At 34.5% G+C, this 20,223-nt stretch overlaps 1 protein-coding gene across 3 annotated transcripts in view; it reads right to left on the reverse strand.

The window, feature by feature from the left end:
* The window catches only part of Slc7a11 (solute carrier family 7 member 11), a 94,356-nt gene that overhangs the window by 55,078 nt on the left and 19,055 nt on the right, over positions 1 to 20,223 (reverse strand). For all 3 annotated transcript variants that reach the window (XM_010638766.3, XM_033760017.1, XM_010638768.3), the window contains 3 exons: positions 14,735 to 14,861; positions 11,091 to 11,206; positions 2,056 to 2,181 (listed from right to left, as the gene is read on the reverse strand). In XM_010638766.3, the coding sequence (XP_010637068.1) occupies positions 2,056 to 2,181; positions 11,091 to 11,206; positions 14,735 to 14,861 (369 nt within the window). The remainder of the gene's footprint in view (positions 1 to 2,055; positions 2,182 to 11,090; positions 11,207 to 14,734; positions 14,862 to 20,223) is intronic.

The raw sequence follows: 20,223 nt of genomic DNA on the forward strand, positions 1-20,223 counted from the left end.
CTCAAAAATGCATTCTGAGAGTAATACAACAGAGAAGCATTTTGTTTCTAAACTTCAAGAATATTTTGGTAGCATAAAAGAGGCCACAAGGAGATGAAAGTCTAACATTCAAAGGAAAACTCAAAACGTATTCGGAAGTAAATATACAACATTATCAGGATCTGATTCGAGTAGAAATGGATGTGCAATATAGATTAGTGAAGACTTTCTCTTCCATCTCAGTGTCAAAAACATGTGATGATGTTGAAAAGAAAACTGCGATTTTATTTCATTTTTAACTAAGAGAACAAAAGTACCTGCTAACCATGTGCTCCAAATTAAAATTCATTTTAAAATGTGCTGATACTCTCAGGGAACTTCTCTGGTGGGCGAGATTTAAGAAGGCGCTTGGTCACACTAAGCACTGGTCTCGTAAGTATTAACTAAAGATCACTCCACTGTAACTCCCCAAGGATTCCACACCTATATCAAATGAAGATTTTTGATACTGAGGGACTTAAAATACAGTTCTTACCATTTGGGCAACCACCTCATACACATACATAAGTCAGTGGTAAGGATTGATAAAGGATTCCAATGCTATCAATGATATGTGACATTGCATTAAAAAGAAATTTTTACCTGAGTTTCAGGGGATAGTGTGTCAATTTTTGGAATCTTAATGAGGACTAAAGAGCCACTGACCTAGAGTTTCTACACTTTCCAAATACTGAAGAAGGACCTTTACAGAAGACGAAAGTCTTAGTCCTAAAAAAAGAAAGCACTAACAGAATAGATGATTCTGCATACATTCCTGACAAATAAAATGGAAGATGAGCAGACCAGCTCTGAGGAAGGCAAGGTGAATTAGGAGACCAAGCTCGTATCTTCCTTTCAGTGTAAGCTCTGCTGTTCCAAAATCTTCATTGTGCTTATTCCGAGTTGGCTAAGGTTGCTGGATTTGATGAAAGCATTTTGCCAGCAGGGCTGTAAGATCTCCCACTAGGCTTATTAAATGGACAACAGCATCTCCTTTTCCCAGCTACAGTGACCGATCTTTCAATGTTTGTTATTGTTTAATGCCTCTACCAGCAGCAATGATTTTGCTGAACTTTGGCATTTCCTTTCCCGTGTTGTAATTCTTTTCCTGCAATGTCATTAAATTTCTCTATAAATTCCCTTTCTTCCAACAGACAAAATCAATGTAAACATTAAATACTTAACATGCCCAAGTTATAAGTCACTTCTTTACATTTCTTTCCTATTATTTCCCGCTAGAGTGCCCATTGCCAATTAAATAACTCATGTGAACCTCCTCTAACCATTTCCATGGAATACAAGCAATTGTATGCACATCTTTCCTAAAGCACCTAGAATTCTAACTGGCACTGCCCCTAACTTCTTTTGTTATTAAATAGTAAACCCTCAAAGGCAAATAACCCCAGAAAAATGTTCCATTTTGATAGAAATGCAAATTTTACATTGAAAATAATCTAACAATCAAAGTTAAGATTCTCCAGCTATTTTCATTCTGAAATAAATATTTGTTTTTCCAGGAATGTTATTCCCTTATCTGACTACTTCGCAGAGGATACCATTCTCAAGGTAAAGGAAATGATAACCAAAAAATAACAGGATTATCAATCATCTTTCATTATTTTCCAGAAATCTTTTTTCTATTTAAACTCTACTGCGATTATTGAACAACTTTAAAGTTAAAAAAAAAGTCCATATTTAACTGTAATGAAAGATTTTTTTTTTCAAAACTAATCTTGGCAGTGTTTTGTTTTTTTTTTCACTTTGAGTTTTCACTCCAAGCAATTTATACCAGGAGAATTTACTGCTGCCTTATTTTGTTGGTTGACCCAGTCTTAATCCTCTTGCTGCCTCTCAACTGTAAATACCAACTCACCCTCAATGCAGCAGCCTTTCAAATCAATTAGATGACAGTATGGAGTTTAAGTTCCACAAGCAGAGACTAATTAAGGATTCTGCTGGTACCAGCAAAAGTTAAGTGTTAGAAGACACCAAAAGCAGATACATACTTTGAAAAAGCATTTACTTTTCAGTGCATACCTTTAATTAGTTGTATAACTCCAGGGACTATAATTATCAGAATCGCTGTGAGCTTGCAAAAGGTTAGGAAAATCTGAATCCGCGCACTCCAGCTGACACTCATGCTATTTAGGACCATCACCAGAGCTGCAAACAAACAGACGAAGTTGTGAAAGGCAAACACTCCTGGGTACAGAGACGTCTCAGGTTCTTGTTACTCAAAGTCCAAGTGTCGGCTTTGCTTATAAAAGTTTTAGAAATGCAGAATCTCAGGCTCTGGATCAGGCCAAATGAATGCAAATCCACACCGCAACAAGATCTCTTGGTTGTTTTTATGCACATCACAGTTTGAGAAGCTTAGACAGTTACAATTCCTCTCTGCTCATTGTATATGGCAGTAAGAAAGTACATTGTATGCATATAAAAATATCCTCTAAGAAAATGCTGACATCATCACAGAATGCAAATTTATGAACTTGACTCCATCCAACCTAACATGGGAAGTTTGTCCAGCCTCAATGACAGTGCACCTACCAGGGTAGAGCACAATCCAGAAGAAACAAGAAGTGGACGAGTTAGCTGGGATCTTATTCTTCACCCTCAGGATTAGCTTTAATCAGCACTTTTCTTTTTGGATCTCTTCTCTACTTTTCAATCAGCATATGAAAGTTTGACTTTCAACCTATAAGTGGAAGCTTCCAAGGAATGTTTTGGGATGTCGGAATTTCTGGGTTAGGATACAAACTGGGCCCAAAGCTAGCAGAATTTCCCATTCTTTTTTTTTTTTTTTTTTTTTTTTTTTTTTTTGTACCAGGGAGTGAACTCAGGTCTTTGTACTTACGAAGCAGGTACTGGAACCATTGAGCTAAATTCCCAGCCCAGAATTTCCCAATCTTAATGATGCTGCCCAATGTTTCCCAAGAAGCCCAAAATATGCACCTTCCCTACCTTGTGGAACACCAAAATGTCAAGAGGAAGACAAGAGTTACTCATCTCGGCATTGACAATATCAGCTCTATGCCTGGCCCAGGTAGATAACTAGCACATTTCTGCTTAAATTCATGAATGAACTAGATCCTCTGTTAGAAAATCTAAGGCACTAGTGGATAGTGATTCTCTAAGACCTTCTTCCTCTACCCTGTAGAAATAACTAGGAGTATCCTAGACAAAGAATCTCAATGTTATGGTCTTTTCAAAACTTTATGCTTAGTGTTAACAATGACAACAAGAATAGCTACTTTATTTACAGTTAGTAATCTTCATACTTTCCGTTATCTGATGGAATCACTAGCTCATTTCAGTATTTAACTACATTATTTTCTCAACACATAATATATTTTGTTAGAAATTTTTACAATAATATTGACCCTTAAAGGAAGACTAATTAAGGTATATCTTATTTAATGGCTTTATACATGTAATTTAATTTAAAATCATGATGCACCAGGGATTTAGCTCAGTGGTTCCACTGCCTGCCTCGCAAGCTCAAGGACCCAAGTTCAATCCCTGGCACCGAATAAATAAAATCATGATGCAATTAAATAGTTATTACATGATATACTACTGACCAATAGAAATGGATGGACAGATGGGTGGACAGGTATATAAAGAAGATAGGATGAATGAATAGATAGATAGGGAAAGGAAAAGACCTGAAAGAATATTTGCCAAAACATTAATAGCAAGTACCTATACATGATAATATTACAAATAATTTCCAATTTCTGGTATTTATTTTTCAGCAATATTTCAATAAATTTTATAGTACATATGTATTGATTGCCATGGTGACTGTAGCTGACAGTATTAAATGTATATTTCAATTTTGTTTAAATGTTCTCACCTCAAAACAAAACCAGAGGTAACTAAGCAAGGTGATATTTGCATTAATTGACTTGATGAGATAAATACTTCATAAAATATGTTTATTAAATCATAACATCGGATACCCTAATATAATACAATTTTACTTGTCACGTATATCTCAATAAAGCTGGAAATTTTGAATAAATAAAATTTCATTTTTAAAATATTCAAAGTTGGGAAATGAGGGAACGAGCTATCACATAAAGTGAAATAGGGTTAAAGAATTTTTCAGAGGAGTAATAAGAATGATTAGAAAGGCCAAAGCCCTGAATGAACTTCAGTGGAGGCCAACGGGGAAAAGGGAAAATATTTTATCTAATCTGAAGCTGAAGACATGAAGACAGGTCCATCATCAATGGTAAAATACAATATTTTATCAGGAATGAAAAAAATATAAATTATTTCTCCCTCCACAATATAAATCATTTGTATTCTGACAATAATTTAGTACAACTCTGATCCCTTCTTCATCATCCTGTTAGGGCTTTCTTTTCTATGCAAATGACTGTAATGAGTCATCATATGAAAATGATCCTTTTTTTTAATTAAAGAAGTTCAACTTTGACATAAAAGGGAAAAAAATGATCTCATGTTCCCATCAGTGACAAAAGAGCATTACTTTCTTTTAAACAGAGTTCTAAAACCCAAAACACTATCACTGAAAGTACTCCAATGGAAAGCAGCCCTTGGGAGAAGTAAAAAGAAGAAAAAGGAAAAGAGACAAGTAGACAAAAAGAAAGGAAGAAAAGAGGGAGGGAAGGAGAGCAAAAGGAAGGATACATCCTGTTTTAGGAATATCTGACCATCTTTATATTAGAAAAGGGAAAAGAGGATTTGTTACCTCATTAAGAGTATGTAATGCTTATGTTTATTGAAAGGAGAAGTGAATATTTGCCCGGTTTTTCTTTGCTTTTTTTTTTTTTTTTTTTTTTTTATTTTTTATAAAGTTTTTTTAAACAAATGGAAGAGAAAACAAGGCCAACAGCATGAATTGACAACTTCATCTTGCTTTCCTTGACAGCTGAAACAAAAATTCTGATTAGGACCAATTTTTCTCGAAGGTTTCTCAAAGCCCCACTTTATCTGAGCACCCAGACATTGCACTCATTATTTGGTACACCACATTCCAGCTGAGAGGCACCTCTGTGACCTGGAAGGCACCGCTTAACAAGGAACAGGCAGCCAGCGCAGAGGCGAAGCTGGGGCTCTCCGGGGGCCAGAACTGCTGCTTCATCAAGTGTCTGTACAGCAGAATTTAAGACTGTGGATGCTGCTTACCCAACACTATTAAAAAGGGATTTGGGATTCACTAAATGCAAGAGCTTTCTGAGTTTCTGAAATAAAAAGAAACTATGCTTTTTGCACATACTATCCACTCACTTGTAATAATAAAAGATCTGAGACCACTCTCTGGTTTTACTTCCTTTGAGTAATTGCTAATTTTACACATAAGGAAATAATAATTATATCAGTTTGGGTTTTTTTTCCTGACTCAAATTTTTACCGAAATGAAAATAAGGAACCATACAAATTTTATTTACTTATTTATGATACAGTTTCCTAAGAACTGGAATGAAAGCTCTATCTATAAATCCTGGAGATAAGAAATAACATATTTGAAGGAGCTGTATTTGAAGAGGTTGTTTAGAGGAATGTTAAGGAATGATGTCCTGATTTAAAGACTGGCAAGTATTTCTCTCGGCACTGTCCATAATTCAAGTCTGCCTTTGGTTTTGAAGAGAGAGATTAAAGACTCTGGATATATTGGGTTTTCACTTGGGTTCAGATTCTTTCTGGCTTCTGACTTGTAACTGCTTCATGCCAAACAGATAAAATGAATGGATGCTGCGGATATATGCTACATGGTGAAATAAAGTGAGTGGTTCTGCTGCTTTTGGCAATAAGTGCCTGGGTTCCCTTTATCTCTTTGTTAGCGTTCATTTCCTGGATGCATTAATTTCAGAGAGGATGTGTAGCAGTCAACACTTCTAAAAGCAGAAAGTTAGTCTATCTCTACAATCTCACTATTGGAAATAAAAGTGGTGACCATTATATAAATGTAAGCTATTATTTATGGTAAATAATGTGTAAAGACATTACACAGGTAACGTCATTTAATCCTCGTAGCTCTGTAACATCATTATTATTGTTAGTCTTGTTTTTAAGGTAAGCAGCTGAGACTCAAGATATTAACTTGTCTATGTTCAAAACAGCAGTAAGTGGGAAGATAAGATTATAACCTAGATAGTTTAACTCTAGAACACGCACTTTTTTTTTAAATTTTAAATTGAATTTATTGGTACATTCTAGGTAGACAGTAGAGTTACATTCATTACTGGGATCTTGTACCTTTACATGCCAGGTCTTCGTTCTCATTTTTTCCCCTTGTCCCCACCCTCCCTTCACCCCCTCCTCCCCTCCCCACCTACTTTAATTCCATTTTTATATTTTCTCATATTTTTTACCTTCTCACTGTCCCTACACCTTTGGTCCTTTTCTTCCTATTTCACATTGCTAATTGTCCCATTAGGATCTTGAGTACTATTTTAGTTTTTCACACCAGAGAAACTATTCGGTATTTGCATATGTGTGACTTCTTTCTTTCACTTAGGAGTGAATCCTCAAAATGTACCCATTTACCTATGAATGAATCTACTTTCTCATTCTTTATGGCTGAATAGTATTCCATTTTATAGAAAAACCACTTCGTTTCCAGTTTCCAACTGATGGGCAGATGGGCTGTTTCCAAGTTTTAGCTATTACAAACTGAACACATACTTTGCCATTAGTTCATAGGTAAAACAATGAAGAAATAGTTCAAATACACACACACACACACACACACACACACACTCACTCAGTTCTTTAAAGACGTGTCAACAGCCTTTCCTCTCTGTAATGGTTCATATTCATCTTAGGTTGATCTCAGGGCACTTTAATTCCATATTTACTATCCTCCTAAACGACATCATTGTTGTTTTGCAATATTTTTATGTTTTAACACTGCAGATCTACTTAAGAATTAATTGGTAGTGCTGGTAGTTTAGTTACGCTAGAAAAGGAGAGCTACACCAAGCTTCAGAAAGTTTAAACAAAGGCATTCCTTCTGCAATGTTGGAAATGCTGACACAGAACCAGTTCTAGATTTTTCTTTCGTAGAATTCAGTGCTAGGAAAAGAGAACAGGTCAAGTGGTTTTCACAATGCAATACAAATTCTGTTTTGCTTATGTCTCCCCCACTACACCTACACGATTTAAGTAGTATGCAACTCTTAATTCATCCACATAAAATAGTTTAGGAAAGGATATAAGGCTCAGAAAAGTTCCTTAGGCACGGATTTGGAACTAGACTTCACATTTTAAGTTAAGTATTTATTTGTATAGTAATAAGATAGGAGAGAAGCACATGCCAAACTAGCCAGGGAAGTAGGCGTGAACTACACACTACAAGATCTCAGACGCAAGCGCAGAACAGCTCCCAAAGCCCTCAGCACTGCCTCTCAGGACCCGTATGTAGTTCTCGCGGGTTTCCTAGACACTTGGACAACATAAAGGAGAGACGACGCAAAAAGAACTTACCAAAGTGGGTTTTCCTCAGGAGTGGCCATTGTGCTTTCTGCAGGGTACTATTTTGTCTTGCTTTTTCCACTTTTACTGTGCTCAAGCTCGTTCTGCAGAGCCAGTTTCTTCCCCACTCTTTGCTTTTACTTTCTTGAATAAACTTTGCCACTTTTTTCCCCCTCATTTTGTTCAGTTCACTGTTCAAGAAAAGAACCTGGGATCTAACTCCAGAGAGGCAAGCAACCAGGTAACATTTAGCTGGGGAGCCATTTTTAGAAGCAGACTGCCCAGTAACAGTAATATTCTACCATTCACCTGTACATTTATAGAGGGTCTAGACTGGAGACCAGAACAAAAAAGACTAAATATTTTTAAATATTGAGCATACTTCAATGTTTAATTGAAGGTAGAAGCGCAGTGAAAGTCCACAGTCTCTCATGGAAGATAGAGGGAAAAATGTTGGCCCTGGGCTCTAGGAAAGCAACGAAATGTGAACATACAAAATGTTCGGGTAAATCCCCCATGTTTGACAAACTTAGCTGAATAGACAGGATTTCAACTAAGCAAAAAACTTTTTATTAATTTGGTATTTATTAATTTGGTAGAAGTGAAGTGGAGTACTTTTTAAAAATGAAAGTAAATTAGAATTTAGTTAACTCCCCTCCTCACCTTATCATCTTCTCTCAAATGGTAGGTTATTATTTCACAAAATTTGACTCTTTTTCTATGTATACCAGGACCCTTCAGGACTGACCTTTTTCTACACTTAACTAGAGATTTTAAACTCCCTGTTTCCCTCAAGAAACACGAGGAAGCAATTCATGCAATTAAACTCTATTTTCTACATCTCAGTAACCTTCCAACCCTACAGGCAGAAAATCACCTATAGTCACTTTGAAAAATAAAGGATGTGAGAGATGTGCCCCTAGGTACATTTCTCTTTCTCTATCTCCATCTCCACCCCCTGTTGCTCCATTAAAGGTAAATTCTTCTTAAAGACAGTTTGACTTTCCCAATTAGGCCACTGATTTAAATTACTTCCCATTGAGTCATAAGAAATTTCCCTTTTCTCTTTAAGTGATTCTGATTGTGGGAACACAGCTCCTTTTCAGAATCTCACACTTACAAAAGGAACATCAAAATGTATAAACTAATATTATAACTAGTGGCGAAAATAGAAGGAAATGTCTACATTTATTCTAGGAAATGTCTAAATTATCCAACACTTACTCAGGGCTCTTTACAAATAATTCTATCCTCAACTGCTACAACATATTTTGTAAACATTTTTTGTTGTCCTTTCTCATAGCTGCTTTAAAACTCTGCTTTGAACAGTTTCCATTTAATCATCTAAAATATAAATTTTTCCTTTAAAAAGTTTAATGGAATTGTGCACAAACTAATCATCTAGTCTTACAAAACAGAAATATCATTAGCCATCCAATTTCACATCCAAAGCAGGCAAAATTTATAAATTTTAGATTTACATATATAATATACTTAAAAGACCCCTGCCTAAAGCATTTAGTCAATATTATTAATTTCCAGAATTACCAATAATAACAATCAGTTATCAATTTTAACAGAACATCTGTGATATTTGTCTAAATTATTCAAGGGACAAGAATTTGGTTAAATACAAAAATAGCCATTAACTCAATGCTTTAGTGGGAGACCAGATTAGTTGAAAATTTTCTATAAGCAGGGCACTCTTCTAAAGGACTTAAAATTCTAACTTAAATATACTGTCTCATTTTTCTATAGTCATTCAAGATAAATTACCTGTTCGTAGGCATTTTACCAATAAATAAACAGGCTAAATGATTTAATCATTAGCCAAACAGCATGTAAAACAGAAGAACACTAACTTCCAAATCCAGATTGTTTGCCTCCAGGGAGCTACATCCCACAAAAACTCATGTATTAGATCTGAACATCTTATCAAACAAACTCTACATCATTATGCCACCAATTTAACTCCTAGCTCAGAAAACTGAAGATATATAATCCTCCAAATGTGACAAATACATAAACTATTGACTTTTCTGCTACAGTAAAAAAATTCTTAGACCCTTTTTTATAAAATCAATCAGTAACAAATCATTATTGAGCATAAACAACATGCTAGGAGCTGTAAGAGGAACTGGAAAGACTACAGTGTAAAGGTCACTAGTCTCATGGAAATTCCACTAATGTCTTCCTACAAAAACATAAATAGCTACCATTTGTATTGTATTCTTTACAAAGATTACCCAAAACATTTTCTACATATTGTCTCATTTAAAAATCACTTAATACAACACCTTCTAACCCTGGAATGATTAGCGGAGAACACAAAGATATAGAATGGCTAAGTAACTTGCTCTTATATCTCCCCTACATGTGGTAGCTATGTATGTGTGTTAAGGACAAGATGATTTAAGTAGGTACACCATTACCTCTCTAGAACTCAGAAAGGTCTACCCTGAGTAATTTTCTTTGTCTTTTCAGAAATTTCACAGAATAATTGTACATACAAGTTTGATGGATAAAGTAGGAAATCTAATATGAATTTAAATAAGTGCAGAAATATATGTAACTGCCATAAGGGATATTTTTATATGTACTTCCTCTTTCCTACAACCTAACCACTCACCTCTCCATTGTCAAAAGTGCATTGTTCTTTTTTTTGGTTCAGGGGATTGAACTCAGGTCCTTTCACTTGCAAGGCAGGCCACCGAACCGCTGAGCTAAATCCCTGGCCCTCTTTTTATTGTTCTGTTGAAACACTTTAGAACAACATCCTAAGCATTCTTCTATGAGCATGCAATTCAGTTATTCTTGCGTAGCTTTCTATTTCTAAATTGTTAATTAAATGTGAGAATACTGGCTCTTAAAAAGTGATCTGATTAGCAAATAGAATTAAGTTATCCTTTCTCATGACATTCTGGAAGTTTTAGAGAAATTAGAAAGAGATTTGACTCTGTATCGCATATAATTTTGTGCATGTCCCTCTTTTTCATTTCCACTTTTTCAATTTCTACAATCTACATCATTAATAAAAAAAAAAATGAACAGCATTCTAATTTGTAGCCCATAAAGAAAATTTCCTAATTGAGAAATGTTATTATCAAATCTTAAAAGATTTTTATCATGGCCCAAAAAGGCAGCAAAAACTATAACAGAGTGATATACTAGCATTATAAATTGTATGAACACAATATACAAGTCTAACACATCATCATAACCATACACAAGTTATAATTCCATGAGTATACACAAGTTATAATTTAACATATCACTGAGATAGGATAATTACCAATTTAGAAAAATCACAAAATAGTTGTTTTCATTCTTTAAAAACTCTTTTCATATACAATCTACATAGTATTTTACCAACAAAGCACTTTTTTTCTATTTTAAAAGATTGGCCATAATATCTATTCACTTAATGCAATACATTAGGTGCTAAAATACCAATAGCCATGCCAAATCTGTATTCTTTCTATATTTTCCAACACAAATTTGGAACTCTAAGGAAAAACAACACTAGTAAGCAGTACCACCATGCGAAAACTCCAAAGGAACTCAGTCTCCAGTAACTTTTTTGTTGCTTTGCTCCTTTTCATGCTTATACCTATAATACTTACTTATGCCCACAGCTGTGATGAGCTTGATTGCAAGTTCAGGAATTTCACATGGCATAAAAAATGGCTCCAGAATATAACGTCCAAATGCCAGGGATATCACAGCAGTAGCTGCAGGACTAAATAACAACAAAAAATAGTAACAATAATAATAATTACAGGAAAAAATACACAGCATTTTCACCAAAATGTTTCTATCATGAAGTGTTACTACTTGGCACATGGAATGTATGTAATAGTAAAGTCGATAATTTTAAAATTCCATATTTAATTTGTTTGCCATGGACATTCCAAAGGAAATATTGCCTGTAACATTCATTGTTGGGTAGTTCTTAAATATCCTTGGAAGCAAGTCTGAGAACTACCAAGTCAGCCCCTGCTCTGTGAATATTTGACTTATTATTCCTTAAATTTTATTGTTTATTAAATGATCCTGACACAGCAAGGCCTTACCAGAAGCAGTTTTCTTTCTCAGTAAATTAATAACTAGGCTCCAGTCACAGTTTGAGTTTGTTATTGATAAAGATATAATGGATTGTGCACCGTGAAGATAAGGAACACAAACCTCAAACTAAAACTTTAGTATTACACATGTTCCTCACCAATATATGCCTAAATAGCTGACATTGTTCTATTCTCTTCTTTCCAGTACAAAAACTCAAATTATTTTTTATCCTATAAAAATATTGATACAAAATATAAATTTAAAAATAGGAGTCCTCATAATTTTATACAATTAAGAAATGCATAAGAAAATCAGTTCAGATCTATAGCAACATGGGTAATAATAAATCATTCTATTCTAATTCTTCAAATACTTCTATGAGGAAATTGCATCTCTTCTCACGTGTATATTCTTTCCATTCACAAGGAAGTCCACAGAATTATCTACTCTCTGATGCCTGGCTTTCCTTTCAGCTTCTCTTCCTTCTCATGATTACCCAGCCCTCATATCTGATCCCTAGATTATCAGAAAACCAACTACCAATATGTGCACCAACTTTGGCCTACTGGTCCTTAACAGTACCATAAATATCTTGACTTTCTTCTTTTCCTAGAGGCCTTTTTCTCTTTTCCCTAAATGAGACTATGTTTCCTGTGCTACATCATTTATGGGCATTTTTGATGGACAAATTAAAATCTGATCATGTCATTTAGCATTTTAAAAATGTGCTCTGGATATGTTAATATCCTTCACATTGCATTCAAGACTCCACCTGATCTGAGTACCCTCTGTCTTCAGCTGACTTCTTCCCACCACAATAATCAGAATTCTCTCTGTTGGGAGCATCTTCAACTCACTCTTTTTAATTCTTTAGATCTTGGTTCAGTCTTACTTGGTCCAGAAATGCTTCTCCAACTCTTTGACTGAGTCAGATTTCCTAGAATATTATGTTACTGAAACCTAGCTTTCCTTCTACACTGCTAATCATGGTAGCAATTTATATTCACTTGTGTGATTCCCTGATTGATAACTCTTTCCTCCAACTAGACACTGAATTCTATAGGACCATCTTAATCATAATTTTATCCCCAGATTTAGTACAGTGTCTGTCAAGAAGTAGAAACTCAATACATACATATTGAATATATGGTGAATGAATGAATTCAGCTGAATGATCCCTGCTATGTACTATGGGAGTTTCTTTCCTTGAATGTGCTTTACAGATTATTCCTGGCAACAGTAACTTAATCTGAAGCTATAATTTTAATAGAAGTATTTAGGTATTGTAGGTATAAGTAAGTAATAGAAGAGAAACATTAAAATACTTAGGTACCTTGTCTCTCTTCAAGTATTTGAAAGATTAACCCAACAATTCAAATTCATTACAACAAAGGAATATATATATTAGAAAGGTTCTAGAATTTATGTAGGCAGTTTCTCCTGTTAACACACACACACACACACACACACACACACACACAAACATAAAGCAGTTCTTTCAAAATTAAAGAAACATTAAATTATCAGCTTCATGAAAGGTAGAAATGGGATTCATTCAAATTTAGATCTCTTTATCTTGCTACTCAGTATTTGATGGCAGTTTGTGGAATGAATAAGGTAATCTATCTGTGCAATAGGAAATGGAATGGTTATGTTTACATAATGCCATGAAATTAGTCAGGGTTACGAATGCATAGATGAAGATGGATTCAACTCCAACTATATCCAACACCAAAGCTCAACAGCCAGACAGGCCAGCACTCGAAGTAGTGCACTTATTTGAATGTTCAGTATGTTGCATTCAAAATAGTATAAAGTTTCTATCACTTATTTAAAAGAATTTGTAACCAGGATACACAAGGCACTAACTTTAGTATAAAGGTTATAAGAAATGTAGGATCCAATCTTATGTCACTGAAATGCTTGCAGTTTTAACAGTAAAATAGATCACAGGCACCTAAGATATTAAATAAAAATACAAGATACCAAGTTCAATGTCAAATGAGAAGCAGGGACTGAGTTTTCCAGAAGAATGAGAGATGAAAGAAATGTTAAAAACTAGACTAAATTAACTGTGAAAAAAATAAGATTTATGTTGACCTCTGAAGCATATATAAGATTCACACAATTAAAAAGGAACAAAAGATACATCCAGGTAGGGAAATCTCAGAAAAGGAATAAAATACTCCTTTGTCATTTCACTGTATGTAACAAGTTCTAAGTAACTCAGAATTGTTTAAATGAAACGTATACTATCCTGAAGTCCTTTGTGAAGAAGGAGACCCAACACTATAAAAATCATGATTAGTGTTAATATTTATTTACTCTGAATTTGCCACATCCTGTATATGACAGAATAAAAGCTCACCCAACTTCTCAGCTATGGATGTGTGATAACTTTACAACTAGGGCAAGTTTCCCTGGTTATTTGTATTATATTCTGTAACTAGAAAGTGCACATCGCATTGCAGGAAACCCTTTAGCCTTAAGGGACTGTGTTACTCTCAAAGTACTCATGTGACACCGTAAATTCCCCACAAAATTGGAAGAAAATCACTATTCATTATGACTTAGCACTATCCATTGCCAAGAAGATCAGGAAGAGGAGCACATTTTAAAACAATAAATCAAAAGATTTTCAGAACTAGTTCACTAACTGATTTTATGTGAGGAAGTGAGTCACTTATGATTTGTAAACTTGCTGGTTTTTTTTTTTGGTAGACTTGATGACACATCAAGTTGATATACACAGACATGTATTAGTCACAAAAATGGAGTAAAACTAAAAGGCCTTTTACATAATCTTCAGTAAAAGACAACTAATTGTTAGCATAGTTAATTGTGTCATACAGTACAATTTTTCATGCTTCATATTCTAGAAAGGTTTGAAAGATGTTATACTGTACATTAAGTAAAATTAGTTACAATTTTAGATAAGCACGCTTCTTAGAAATATAAGAGAATAATTTAGAATTAAAGAAAAGTCATCCTCTTAAGTTTGGCATTGCTGGTGAACCACTTCCAGTGATAAAAACTGCATTAAAATTTTTAAATCTAGAAAAGTATTGTATCACAGATGTTATTTCCTAACATACACATGTTTAGAGCAGAGTCACCTGACATGCACATTTCTAGTTAGGTAAAAATAATCAAGGTGATTCCGAAGAATAATGAAATCAAGTTTTTCTATCTATGTTCTTACCGTATTATGAGCAATTCCACCCAGACTCGTACAAAGGCTAGTAATGGGCCAAAGACTTCCAGGATATATGTGTAATGACCACCAGATTTCTTTATGCTTGTTCCCAATTCAGCATAAGACAAGGCTCCTGTGAAATGGTTATGATAAAAAGGTATAAATCTAATACATTATCAAACAGTCTTGTTGAGCTGGCTCGAAAGCACTTTTAGGTGAGATGTAACAGCTTCCTCCTCTGGTCTGAATGGCAACCTTATCTCAAAACTACCATCATCTATGGTTGACACCTATCAAGTCCCTCTTATGATTTCCTCACATTTGAATCCCATTTCATTCTACTTGAACACATCATTTTATTTGAAACGGTAAATTTCAAACTTCTAAAATACTATTAAATGTTTCTAAATTTTGAGTTAGAAACCAGGAAGCAGGAAAAAAAAGAAAAGGTGGATAGCAGTAATACTAACCTGTTTTTGAAGAACCCAACCTCATACTCAGACAAGTATATCCCAAACTGAACTCATTACATTGAGAACTCTTAAAAATATGTTGGTCTGGCAGATCGCACCAGAGAGACTATTCAGTATATAAGGATCAAAATGTACAATTGATGTTATGCAACAGGAAAAAAGGTCTAAAGTAGTATAGGAAGTAGGAGAAGTAGGGGAATGGTAAGAAGGGAAAAGAAAAAACAAGAGAAAAGGGGAAAAAATGGAAACAAAGTCTTCATAAACAGGGAAGGGTGGAAGGGGTAAAGGGAGACCAGTGGAATGGGGAAAAAATAAGAACCAAAGTACATCATGCAAAGGTACAAATCCCAGTGATGAATGTGACTCTATTGTATACCTAAAATGTACCAAAGAAGAAAAAGTTTGGCAAATCAAATAAGTTCAGAAATGGGTCATATGCCATGAAAGACTTCATTTCATTTGTAGGATATATTTCTCAGCAAAATGAATTCTTATTTATTATCCTGTTTCTAAAAGGGGTACAACAGATGCTGTGCTTTTTGAAAAGAGATGCTATGATGTATGTTAGGTGGAATTAATTATAAATTACATTTTTAACATGTAGCGATATACTTCACAAGGAATTGGGCCTATAAAGTAAAAATTTCGATTTTTACCTCATAAAGGAGCTGTGTATATGAATGACAGTGATTGCCAAAACCAGTGCTGGGCCTGAGACACAGCAAAAACTACATGAACTATAGCTATACTTAATAATTTGAGCAATTAATTATCAAGATGAAAAATAGTTAATATCATGTAAAAATACCTATACTGTTAAATGCTCAAATGTAACCCATAGTTTTTGCCTACACTACTTAAGAGACTGTATATGGAAAGTTATTACTAATCAGTAATATTTCATACAGAATTGTTCAACATAAACGTAATTTGGATGCTCAGGGAAATCTCAGTAACGCTTATCCGATTCCTGAAGTAGTATTGTATTTGAGCTACCTAGATTTTTTATTTTAAAATACTCAAAGGAAAAATAAATCTAAGACCGTACTATAGACTCACCAAGCAAAAGAATCCAAATTCTCTAAAACAAGAATAAAAGGCTTGTAATTGTAAAATTCCTACAGATGATTCTAAAGTAACTAGTATTCAAATAGTTATATAAGGGTCAGTGTTACATTTCTTCTAATTATAACTAATTGCAATTCATCCTCTTTTGGTAAACAGTCACCATGTTGGTGGGCTGCCCAGAAAATCATCCAACATAAAATGTTATTACAAAGAGCATTTAAGTACCTCAGAATTTATTGTCAGACAATCAATGCCGAACCTTAGCATAATCTGCAGAAACTTCAGGATGGCTGCCCTAGGTTTAAAGTGAGTTCTGGGGAAAGATTTTCATTTAAGGGTCTCAAGCTCCATAACCATTCTACACAGATGAAAAAGTTCAAAACAGGATATGAAAATCCACGTACTGTCCCTGGCTTTTTGTTGTTGTTGTTGTTGTTGTTATAATCAAAGAAATCCACACCTTCACTTACAGAGGGACTACATTTCAAAAACACCATGATAAATTGAAGATACTGTTCACCACTTAATGTATCTAAATTGCTGAATATCATAACATAGCCTCACCTATTAGTATTAGCCTAGCATATTAGTATTATTGTAAAGATTAAAAAATCTGAAATAAAATCACTGTAAACAGAAGACCGTTTTTGTATGCAGATTCTTGACTCTTGGTCCCATAGTTCCAGAGTTTTAATAAAGAGGGAGATTTCCCCCTTACATTTTGCTCTTCTTTCTGGAAGTCACAGTATGACAAGATGTTTTTTTCAGTTTTGCACTTTTGCACCTGTACACTTGGGAAAGAAATACATTGAACATACCATGCAGTTAGCAATAATTAGTATCATAGCCATATAGAAAACTTTGTACATATTTACTTAGTTTTTACTCTTAAGGCAAAACTGACTCCTTTAACAGGCTTTACAGTAAGTGTGCGACTGCACTGACAACTAAAGGACATCTGTCAGGCGTGGTGGTGCATGCTGTAATCTCAGCATTTGAGAATCTTTAGCAGGAAGATCACCACAAGTTCAAGGCCAGCCTGAACTAGATAGCAAGACTGTCTCATAAAACCAAAAAAGAATTAAAGGACATCTTTAGAGCTCTTTTACATTTAACAAATGGTGTTTATGACATAAACAGACTTATTTATTACCCAATATACGTGTAACTCACTTAGATAATAACAAAATATTTGTTTAATCAAAGTCAACAGATATAGATGAAGTTTTAAATGGTTAAATTTTTTAAAAAAGCTAAATTTTGATCTTTTTTATGACTGAGGTCTAGATGTATATTGAATAAAAGAAAACATTTATCAGTTACTTTGAATGTATTAGCCTTTTGTCATTTTAGTCTTATAAGCTTAACTTTAAAGCTTCAGCTCACAGTGTATCTTGTTTTCAGATGTATCTCTACTCCCAGATATATGGGTTGAATCATAAACTAAGATAATAGTTGTTAAATTTAACTAATCATAAACTGATTATTGAAAGCATTTCACAAGCAAACACTTACTCTTTAACTCTTAAAGCTCAATTTAGCTAACCAAAAGCCTAACAATAGAGAACACAAGAAACTATCAATAAAATATAGAGTAGTTGCCTTTTAATCTAGCTTTGTAAATTTAATGAGGAGGATCTTTTAATAAGAAAACCTTACTGTTTTAGACATTTAAAAGCTTAACATTTTAATTATAACCAACTCAAGTACATTATACTAATTTATTTAATAACTATTGGGCTGTCATACTATAAGGTTCTGGGAAAAACTGGACAAGTCACCTATCAGAAAAGTACACCTATAAACAAGCACATTTTACTTAAATGTCACTCTGGTAACAGGATGATTAAAAGACAAAAAATTAGGTAAAAGTTTCTTTATATCATTTAATATTTTGTAATTAAATAAAGGTAGCTGACTAAAAAGTTATTTTAGACTAAAATAGAGATTTAAATGTTTCAGACAAAACAAAACCTAGTGGTTCCAATATAATGGCACCATGATTGTCATGTTAAAATGATATGTTGTCATTGACCTCAAATCTTCTCCGTAAAACTTTATAATTGCTATAGGTTAACATTCTATAGGAATTTGACTTCTAAGATGACCATGATTGGTAAAAAATAACTGTTCTATGGTCTTACTTTGTATTTCAAGGTGCTTTTTATCTAGGGAAGATAGTTAAACCTAGTACTTCTACTGCAGTACTTATGTAACTAATCTCCTGCATGTTCAAAAACTTTGGTTCGGAGACAAAAGCTTTAAAAAGGGGCGACTTGGCTAAGAACACAGGCAATGTATTGTTCCTAGCCTACCAAGGTCAAGAAGGAGCCAGGATAAAAGGGAAATCTTTCTACAAGATTCTACAACAACTTCGGTGAGTCACCCAGTCTCTTAAGCAAGAAGATTGTTGGACCCAGAGAACAGGAGTCAGCCTGTGTACACTGTATTCAAATTGTGGTTATTAAAAAGAAAAACATCTTCTGTGCTTCCACGGGAAGCCGCATAGCCAAGCAAGACCTTGACCATCCTCATAAGTGACAGTGACAGAGGAGCTCAGTACATGTTCCAAAAGTAGCCTCTAAAGAACCCTAATTGACCCTGATATATACAGTGACAGGTTAATTTTTATTAACACAGGTCATACTTTAACTTGGTCTTAAATACCCAGCAGAAAAGTATAAAAAAATAATAGTAATATAAGATACAGAAAACAGGCTTCTGTCACTACACTGACCCCTGCTGACAGTCTCCAGCTACACCCATAGTTAATCACTATTACGGTTCAAGGAGGCTAGAAAAAAGCCACAGGAACAGCTACAAAAGCTTAAGAACTTTCAGATTACTTAGCTAAAGTTGTCCTTCAGAACCATAGAGCTCTCTGTCTTCTTGCAAATGTAACTAGAGGGATTTGTGCACTAATAAATAAAACTTGTCTTAAATAAATAAGTCACATCAAGTAAAAAAAAAGAAAGATCTTAAAACAATAAAAAAAATATCAGACATACAGATACTTTCCACAAACAGGCAGGTCTATGACCCAACTGGTTTTAATTCCTATTCCAGTTCCTTAAAAACCAGTGCCCCAACCTTTGCTCCTTTCCCAATCTGTCTTTTCATTCTGGTTCTTAGCGGGGGCACTATGCATTCTTAATCTCTTAGTAAAATTTGTTTCTTCTTGCCTAGAGACTGTCAAACTCCAAATGGTCATACAAATCGAGCCAGTGATGAACATGTTGGATTCCTTTTACTGGGGTCCACTAGATCAGCCCGCTACAGAAAGCATATCACTGCTAAACCCCAACATGACTTCTCTCCAAGGCCTCTTAAATTAGCTCATTGGAGAAAGTCCCTGACTGCTGTCTCCGCTGCATCAACCCCTTTCAGCATGAAGCAGCTAGATTTGGTCTTCATCTGTTGTTCTCCCTTAGTGGCAGTTAAGGATTCTTCTTCAGAAAGGGGAAATGTAGAAAAGAGTTTATTTAGTTAGCTTATGAGTGAGGCAGCTAGCTAACGAAAAGGCCTGAGATAGAGCGGAGTGACCAGCCATACTGATAAAAATTAGACTGTGCACTAGGACTTTGGACAAAAAATGAATTTCCTTGGGCAGTGTGGACACTACCAACTCCCTGCTAATGGAGGTAGCCTATCTCTACTAGAATTTTGCAGAAATTACAATGCAAACTAACAAAATTTTTTCTGAGATCCCAGTTTCCTATAAACCCTACATGTGGAAGAGTTGGGCTAAAACTTTGAGTCCCAGTTGGTCGTTTCAACTCCACAGAGCCACCTGTGAGAAGTAAACACTAAATGTTTAAGCAACATAATTCTAAATTGAGAGGTCATGCAGCTACCCCAGAAAGGACCCCTCCACAAAATCCAGGAACTGGTCTCCTACTTATTTCCAATAAAAGTTCTAAGCTCAAAAAAAAAAAAAAAAAAAAAAGCTACTAG

The sequence above is a fragment of the Fukomys damarensis genome, unplaced genomic scaffold (assembly GCF_012274545.1).
Source record: "Fukomys damarensis isolate Sample0158 unplaced genomic scaffold, DMR_v1.0_HiC HiC_scaffold_38, whole genome shotgun sequence".
NCBI classification, from domain to species: domain Eukaryota; kingdom Metazoa; phylum Chordata; class Mammalia; order Rodentia; family Bathyergidae; genus Fukomys; species Fukomys damarensis.